At 62.3% G+C, this 9,000-nt stretch overlaps 1 protein-coding gene across 2 annotated transcripts; it reads left to right on the top strand.

The window, feature by feature from the left end:
• The first annotated feature begins 880 nt into the window (after positions 1-880).
• On the top strand, positions 881-7,445 carry SERPINA4 (serpin family A member 4). Of its 2 annotated transcripts, XM_070412503.1 has the most exons (6): positions 887-935; positions 1,228-1,354; positions 2,194-2,835; positions 5,136-5,409; positions 6,099-6,258; positions 6,996-7,445. In XM_070412503.1, exons 3-6 carry the CDS (start codon positions 2,211-2,213, stop codon positions 7,194-7,196), a joined length of 1,260 nt encoding a protein of 419 aa, XP_070268604.1. In that variant the 5' UTR covers positions 887-935; positions 1,228-1,354; positions 2,194-2,210; the 3' UTR covers positions 7,197-7,445. The 2 variants fall into 2 exon arrangements, with proteins under 2 accessions (XP_070268595.1, XP_070268604.1); XM_070412494.1 differs by lacking the exon at positions 1,228-1,354 and having other exon boundaries at positions 881-935.
• The last annotated feature ends 1,555 nt before the right edge of the window (positions 7,446-9,000 follow it).

Here is a 9,000-nt window from a genome sequence, read left to right on the forward strand (position 1 = left end):
TTCACTCGAGTTCAGGACCCGAAGGCCGTTCAGAAAAGTCCACGGGGGAGTGGAGGGCCACGGCATCTCATTCACAACCGCGGTGGCGTTGAGGGCTGCTCGCTCCCCTCCTTCCCCCAAGGGCTGGAGAGCGTCCAGCTGCCCTGGCATCGGCCTCGGCATCGGCCGAGGGAGCGGAGCTCACGGAGGGCTGGGGAGAGTGAGCGTGTCGAGCTCCGTGAAGGGGACGTGCAATTGGTCTCGGCCGGGAGGGCCTGGCCCCGGGACCCTGGGGTGCGCTGTCCTCCAGGGCCAGCGGTGGCATCCCATGGGTCCCGTCTCAGCGCCTCCAACGGGCAGCTGGGAGGCTCTCGGACATCAGAGCCCGGAACTGCGGCCAGAGGCCCGGGAGGCTCCGGGGTCCCGCCCCGCCGGCTCAGAGCCCAGCTTCCCAGGCACAAGGCCCGCTGTCCCCCCACGTCCCCCCACGTCCCCCCACGTCCCCCCACGTCCCCCTGGAAACGGCTTTCTTCGCAAAAAGCTGCTGCCAGTCCGATCTCTCTCCTATTCTGCAGGGAAAGGAGGAGAAAGTGGGGGGAGGGGGACAAACCCCGAGGGGGGGACCCACAGGGCTCCCCTGAGCCTCAGGACCAGCACACCTGTTGGCACAGCGGTCAGGAAGGGCCAGCCCTCCTGGCATCTCCCCGGGAAGGGGTGGGGGGAGGGGGGGGAGAGGGGGGAGAGGGGGGGAGGGGGGCCACCTCAGTGAGGTTTCCCTGTCAGGACTCCAGGCCGACTCTCCGTCTACTGATTAATAATTAGCTCATTGGGGGGGCAGGAGGGGGGGGGGGAGCGGGGGTGGCGGTGCTAGGAGCTTCTTTAGTCTCCGGGGGATGCACCAGCCGCACTGCTCTGGAGCGGGACAGGGCAGAGACAGGCAGAGCTGACAGCGGCAGGTAACCCCTGCGGCCAGCCCGGACGGACGGACGGACGGATGGGACGGACGGACGGATGGACAGAGGGAGAGGGAGGGAGGGAGGACGGGCCCGGGACTCGCTCTCAGCGCCGCGGATGTGAGAGCGCACAGGCCTGCAGGAACATTTTATAAGCGTTTTTAGAATGTATTTGAGTCAAACCGGAACGCGAGCTCTCGGCAGACAGAAAACTGGGGGAGTGGAGCTCACAGCCCCTTGGGTGCCTGTGGAGTTGAGGAGGGTTGTGTGTGGGGGGGGGGTCTCGCCTTCGCAGGAGGGTCTGAGAGGCTCTCAGAGGCCCAGAGACCGCGGCGGGCGGCCGAGGAGCGGTCAGCCTTGCACGAAAGAAGTCACACGTCGGGGCTGTGACCACCACCAGGACTGCCCGTGAGGAATTCGGGGTAACCGCCTGTGAAGACACGTCCTGTGGGCATCGCCCCTCTCTGTCTACAGCCGGAGCTGAGGAGTCCCGGGAAGGCGGGGGGGGGGGGGGGCGGGGGGAGGGCAGAGCCGGAGGCTGGGAAGCCTCCCCCTGTGCACCGGCCCTCACGGTGGGGGCTCCTGCCCACACTCCAGGCAGCCTCCCGGGCTGCACGCAGGGGCCAGTTCTCTTGGCTCCTGATCCCGATGTTTGGGGGGGTCCTGCCGAGGGCCACGCTGGGTCACCCCGTCAGGCCGCGGAGCCGTGTTTGCGGGTCGGGGCCGGGAGGAGTGTGATGGGCTGCGAGGAGGCCCCGTGGGGTGAGGTGCTGGCGGGGGCAGCTGGGAGACCTGTGATCGGAAGTGACGCTCCCGCGGCTGCGAGGAAGCCGAGGGCGGCCAGGCCAGCGAGGGGGCCGCTGCCACTTCCGTCCCGCCAGGCGCTGAGAACACAAGGACTGACAATGCAGATACAAAAGCAGTACATGGCTGAGAAGTCAGAAGGACATTATTTTTTTTATTTTTTTTTTAAATATATTTTATTGATTTTTTACAGAGAGGAAGGGAGAGGGATAGAGAGTTAGAAACATCGATGAGAGAGAAGCATCGATCAGCTGCCTCCTGCACACCCCCTTCTGGGGATGTGCCCGCAACCAGGGCATGTGCCCTTGATGGGAATCGAACCCGGGACCCCTCAGCCCACGGACCCACGCTCTATCCACTGAGCCGTACCAGCCAGGGCTGTCTTACGCCCACCTGCCCTGGCTGACTTCTCAGTGGGGTTGGGTCTCAGTCCTGGATGCCCTCTTTCCTCCTGCAGACCTGAAACTGCAGAAGATGCAGCGTGCAGACCGCCTGCTCCTCGTCCTGCTGGGACTGCTGGCCCTTTCCCACGGCGGCCGAGGTCAAGCCGACGGCCCGCAGAAGGGTCCGGACGCTGAGGAGGTCTCCCCCAGCCTCCAGATCGCCCCGAGCAACGCAGCCTTCGCCTTCAACTTCTACCACCTCGTAGCTTCCCTCAACCCCGGGAGCAACATCTTCTTCTCCCCGCTGAGCATCTCGGCCGCCTACGCCATGCTGGCCCTGGGGGCCCGCGAGGACACGTGGGCCCAGATCCTGCAGGGCCTGGCCTTCAACCTCACAGACACGTCGGAGCCGGACATCCACCAGGGCTTCCAGCACCTGCTGCACACGCTCAACCGCCCCCACGACAAGCTGGAGACACGCATGGGCAGCGCCCTCTTCCTGAGCCAGGACCTGACGCTCCGGCCGCGGTTCCTGAATGACACGGCCGCCTTCTATGGGGCCAGCCTGTTCCCCGCCGACTTCCTGGACTCCGAGGGCACCGCCCAGCTGATCAACTACCACGTCAAGAAGGAGACCCGAGGGAAGATTGACAACTTGGTCAGCGGGCTCAGCCCCGACACGGTGATGGTGCTGGTGAATTACATTTACTTCAAAGGTAAGTCAGGTCGTCGGTAGATCCTATACCCCCGTTAAGTTATTAATACAGTATGTTCTTTAAATACATTTTTATTGATTTCAGAGAGGAAGGGAGAGTGAGAGAGAAAAACATCAATGATGAGAGAGAATCACTGATCGGCTGCCTCCTGCATGCCCCCGACTGGGGATTGAGCCTGCAGCCTGGGCATGTGCCCTGATTGGGAATCCAACCGTGACTTCCTGGTTCAGATGATACATTAGGTAAAAGAAAGTGGATGGGTTGGGTCTGACAGGGCCAAGCGGCCCTTAGAAGATTTATTGGTTTTGTCCGATAGTTAAGATTGTGGAGTATTGTGGTTGCCATCTCCTCATGCCTTTAGACTTATTTTCTTTTTCTTTGAATGACAGTAAGTTATGAAACGCATTGTAGCCAACGATCGCGAGTTGAATGTCTAAATTTGTACCGAGCCCTAACTGGTTCGGCTCAGTGGATAGAGCGTCGGCCTGCGGACATGTCCCGGACTCCGGGGGTGTAAAGGCCGCCCAGACCTCAGTGCGGGCACTCGGGGAGGCAGCGGGACACCGTGGCTCATCTTCAAAAACGCAAAGTCTGTAGACGAATCCAACCAGCTGTGCGGGGTCTCTGCTGGCAAGATGCTGTGAGAGATACTAGGTCAACTTGAATAAAACACTAAAGCTGCATGCATGACGAGGACGGTAGAGACGGCCTGCTCCCCCAATTAACCTAAATATTTAATGTGATGCCAATTAAAACCCTAGCAGGTTTTTTTCTCTTTTCCTTTTTGGTGGCAGGTAACGAGCTGATTTTAAAACGTAGATGAGAGTACAAAGGGTCAAGAATCACTAAGATGAGAAAACTGTCCAGTCCGAGAGCAAGACCTATTATTACTCTGAATTAACTAAGCATTACTGTTGGTTAATCCTCACCTGAGGCTATTTTTGCATTGAGTTTTAGAGAGAGTGGAAGGGAGCGGGAGAGACACAGAGAGAAACATCGCTGTGACAGAGACACATCGTTCAGTTGCCTCCCACCTGCGCCCCGACCAGGGCCGGGGATGGAGCCCGCAACCGAGGTACCTGCCCTTGACCAGATTAGGACCCGGGACCCTTCCGTCCACCAGCTGACACTCTATCCACAGAGCCACACTGGCCAGGGTGCTCTGTATTCATTTAGACCACGAGGTACCGACAGGCCAATGGCACGGATACAGGGAGGCCAGAAACGGGCCCAGGATAGATGGGACCTTGATATTTGCAGAAGCTGGCGTGAGGGAGCCCGGGGGAAGGATGGGTTTAACAACAAGAAATCGGTCCGGGGACACTGGGCACCCATGGGGTGAAGTGGTATGGGGGCCCCTCCTTCCCGCCCGGCATAGCTACGTGTTCCAGGTCGAGAAGGTCCTCAATGCAAAAGTAAGACGAAAGCTTCTGGCAGACGCTGTAGGCGAGTGTCTGCACGAACGTGGGTGGGGCCCTTTTCCTAACGAGACACGAAAGGCCTCACCCTGGAGGGGAAGACTGCTGTGCCCACGGCGCTCAGGGTTTCAGTAGCCAGGAAGGCGAGTGGAAGGACCGGTCGGTGAGGGAGAGGCAGTGTTTGCGGCACGCACCACGGCGCACAACTAGTGCTCAGAGGAGCCCTCAACCTCCGAGAAGCAGCCTCTGAAATGCGGGGTCACATAACGAGCTGGCACCGACTGAAAACCAAGGGCATCTAGTTGGTCCATGAACGTGCGAACGCTTTCTCAGCCTTTTTTTTTTTTTTTAAGAGAGAGTGGAAGAGAGAGGGAGAGAGGGACAGAAACATCAGTGAGAGAGAATCAAGAGAGAAACATCGATCTGCTGCTCCTGCACGCCCCCGACTGGGGATGGAGCCCGAAACCTGGGCCTGCGTCCTGACCGGGAATCGAACCGGTGACCCCTTGGCTCATGGGTAGATGCTCAACCACCGAGCCACACAGGCTGGGCTCACTTATTTTAAACCAAGAAAGTGCATGTCAGAGCCACGGCGAGCTTGGGCTCTGCAAGCCTCGGGTTGGCAAAATATATACGTGCAGCAGGTCCAGGGAGCTGGTGAAGGCACGAGACAGCTTGGCTGGTAGCCACGGGTGCTCCCAGCGTCGATGCTGAATGAGCCGTGGGCGGTCCATTCCCCAGGCCCAGCCGGTTGTGAAGGATCTAGGCTGTGCCCCTGAGGAGCCAGAAGGCGGGGGTCTGAGCGACTGGGGGGCCGCTCCCTGGCGGGAGGAGGGCCGCTGGCCCGTGGACGCCCGGCGCCGTCTCTCCGTCTCCCCTCAGGTCGGTGGGAGAACCTGTTCAGCCGCCACGTCACCAAACCCCAAGACTTCCACGTGGATGAGAACACGGTGGTCAAGGTGCCGATGATGTTTCAAGACCGGTACAAGCAGTGGTACCTGCACGACAAGCACGTGCCCTGCTCGGTGCTCCGGCTGGACTACAAGGGCGGCGCCCGGGCCCTCTTCGTCCTGCCCGACCCCGGGAAGATGGCGCAGGTGGAGGAGGTCCTGACGCCCCAGATGCTCCGCAGGTGGAGCAGTTTGCTGGAGAAGAGGTAACCGGCGGCCGGTGCCGAGCGGGCAGCGCCCCCTGCGGGCCTTCGAGTAGAAGCCAGTGCCCATGATGGGGCCAGTGCCCAGCTGGGGACCCCCTGGGTGGGTCTTTAGGCAGTGACCTCTCCTGCGGCCTCAGCACATGACTGTCCTCACAGTGACACGGGACGCGGGCGAGGGGTGGAGGCCTCGCTCTACCTGCAGCTCTGCCCTGTACCAGCCCGGGGGGAGGCGACGCCAGCCCTCGGGGGGCCCAGCCCTGTGCCACGGAGGAGGGGCACCTCCGTCGGGAGGGCTGACCCGGCCCCTCAGGGTGTAAGGAAACCCCGGCTTCCACCCAGCAGCCACCAGGGAGGTTCCCGTCGCCCGGGGCTGTGAGTGGAAGCGAAGGGCCTCCGGGAGGCCTGTGTGTGGCCGGGATGCGACCCAATGGCATCATCAGGGCCCAACAGAGCCCGGGCAGGGCTGCCTGGAGGGGCCTCGCCTCTCCCTGGGCGCCTGGCCCCACAGAAAGCGGCCTCTGCCGGAGAGGAGCCCCCGGGTGGGGAGGGCCCCCAGACGACAGTCCCCTGGGCAAAGGAGCCTGGTGGGGCTGCCGGGAGCCCTGGGGTGACGGGCGGGCGCAGGCGGGGTGACCTCGGGGGAGGGCCCGGCTGGGCCGTCCAGGGCGTTCACCCCGTACCTCTTTCAGGTCCTATTCCCGGAAGGTCTGGCTGTACCTCCCCAAGTTCTCCATCTCGGGCTCCTATAGCTTAGACCAGCTGCTGCCGCGGCTGGGCATCCGGGACCTGTTCTTGCAGCAGGCCAACCTGTCTGGCATCTCCACACGGGAGAACCTGATGTTGTCCAAGGTCAGTGGTCAGTGGCCTCCGCACCTTTGTAGCCACAGCAACAGGCAGCGGAAATTCAGTGCCAGGAGCAGGAGGGTGCAGGAGGCGGGCTGGGCCTGCGTGTCAGAGAGCTTTCGCAGACGAGAGAAGGGCCTGTGACTTCAGGACGTGAGACGCCAGTGCGCTGGAGGGCGGAGCCTTCGACTTGAGGGCTAGAATCCCAGTCCCGCCTCTTACGTCACAGGATCCCTGGGCTCTAGTGTCTTCCTCGAGGGGTGGCTTAGAAGATTAGAAAGAGCCCTGGCCAGCTTGGCTCAGTGGATAGAGCGTCAGCCTCCGGACTGAAAGGTCCCGGGTTTGATTTTGGTCAAGGGCATGTCCCCGGTCGGGGCTCATGTGGGAGGCAAGCAGCCAATGTGTCTCTCACATTGATGTTTTCCTCTCTGTCTCTCCCCTCGCTTCCACTCTCTCTGAGAATCAATGGGAAAATAGCCTCAGGTGAAGATTAACAAACAACAAAAAAAGAAAAAGATTAGCCAGTGCAGGGGACAGGAAGTGCTCAGGGAAGGACACCACCTTGTTGTGTCACTAAGAGGCCATCGGCTCAGCCACCTGCCCCGTAGGAATTCCTGCTGTGAGGTCCCGAGGGGCTTTGGTGCAGGCAGCTCAGTCCTGCTCCCCAGGGATCTCCGGCTCCCTCCGCCTCCCCTCAGCCCCCACTTGTCCTCTCGCAGTAACGCCTGTGATTCCCCCCCCAGAGTGTCCACAAGGCCGTGCTGGACGTGGACGAGGTTGGCACCGAGGCTGCGGCGGCCACCAGCCTCTCCTTCACCTTACTCTCCGCCCAGCGCATTCCCGGCATCCTCAAGTTCAACCGGCCCTTCCTCATGGCCATCCTCTCCACCGACACCCAGAGCATCCTCTTTCTGGGCAAGGTGGTCAACCCCACAAAGCCCTAGCCCGGAGCTGCTGCCACGCAGGGCGTGGCCCGGGGTGCAGAGATGCCGGAGGTCCGGGCAGAAGCTGCTGGAGACGGGAAGGGATGTGGGGGTACCAGACAGGTGTGCAGCCCCACATCCCTGCAATCCCTGTAGGAAGTGTCTGCCCCGGAAGGCGGGAGACCCCCCCCCCCCTCACCCTGCCCTACCCTGAGGGTGGTGTGCGAATTAAACAGCCCGATAGCGAGGAGCCTGGTCCAGTGCCTTGTACACAGCAGATGCTTAATAAATGCGCGCCTTTCCCGTCCCTCTGGGTTGGCCCTGCACTCCCTGGTGTACCTGGTCCCAGACACAGGGCCCAGGTGCTCCAAGTGCCAGGGGGTGGGTGTGGTGTGTGGGGGGGAGGAAGGGGAGTGGGCAGCCAGCCACCCCCAGCAGATGGGTGCCTCGTTCTGGAAGGGGGGGCGGGGGCGGAGTACTCCACAGGCCTTGGCAGGGAGAACAGCAACCAAGTAGTTGCCACCGAGACCTGGTTAGGAAGCCCGCGTGGGAGGCAGCTGCGCAGGCTCCGCCCCCGCCGTGGCCGTGGAGGGGCCCAGCCTTTCTCCCCCAGGCGATGGGGGTCCCGGGGTGCTCCGCCGAGAGGAGGAGCAGGGGTTCAAGTCGGGGGCTATCCTCACAGCCCTGCTCTGCCCTGACGTGCTCTGGGGCCTCGGGCCAATCCCTCCCCTTGAGGCCTCAGTTTCCCCAGCAGGGGGTCTGAGCTGGCCCCGGCGGTCCAGTTCGGACTGTCTCTGAGGATGTGGGCGAACTCACTCGGGAGGGTCAGCCCAGAATCTAGAGAAGAAGCCTGGACGCTCCCATGGTTTGTCCCCAACCCCAGGAATTCCCACAAACCAGCCGCTCTGGACGGGCCTCTGGGTTTCTCGGCGGTCAGTGCCTCAGAGACGGGGTCTCAGGCACCCCCCAGGGCTTCACGTGACTCAGGGGCTGCGAAGACACCTCCAGCACGACCGCTGTTCGAGTCGCGGTGTCCAGGGACCGTGTGGCGGGCTGTCTGGACCAAGCAGTGCCACAGGGTGAAGGGCAGGCTGGCTGTGGGAGGCCGGAGCTGGGAGGCCGGATCCTGGGAGGCCGGACCCTGGGAAACCAGATCCTGGGAGGCCCGACCCTGGAGGCCTGACCCTGGGAGGCCTGACCCTGGGAGACCGGGTCCTGGGAGGCCGGACCCTGGGAGGCCGGACCCTGGGAGGCTGGATCCTGGGAGGCCGGACCCTGGGAGGCCGGACCCTGGGAGGCCAGATCCTGGAGGCCCGACCCTGGGAGACCGGGTCCTGGGAGGCCGGATCCTGGGAGGCCGGACCCTGGGAGGCCGGACCCTGGGAGACCGGATCCTGGGAGGCCGGGTCCTGGGAGGCCGTGTCCTGGGAGGCCGTGTCCACAGCGGGAGACAGGACACGGGAAAGGGAGAGGCCAGGAGGATGGGGGCCTTGCCCTCCCTGCCTCCAAAACAGAGCGCTGAGCCTGGGCCGGTGTGGCTCCGTGGATAGCGTCGGCCTGCGGACCGAAGGGTCCCGGGTTTGATTCTGGTCAAGGGCGTGTACCTCGGTTGCAGGCTCCTCCCCGGCCCTGAGGTTGGGGTGCGTGCAGGAGGCAACCAATGTGATGTTTCTCTCACATCAATATTTCTCTCTGCCTTTCCTCTCTCTTCCACTCTCTCTAAAAATCAATGGGAAAATATCCTCAGGTGAGGATTAACAAAACAATAAGAAGAATAAATAAAACACTGAGCTGGACGGGCCGGCCTCTGGGAGGGCGACAAAGG

The sequence above is a fragment of the Myotis yumanensis genome, unplaced genomic scaffold (genome assembly GCF_028538775.1).
Source record: "Myotis yumanensis isolate MYYU_CA2020_CCGP unplaced genomic scaffold, mMyoYum1.0.hap1 SCAF_1, whole genome shotgun sequence".
In the NCBI taxonomy this organism is placed as follows: Eukaryota; Metazoa; Chordata; class Mammalia; order Chiroptera; family Vespertilionidae; genus Myotis; species Myotis yumanensis.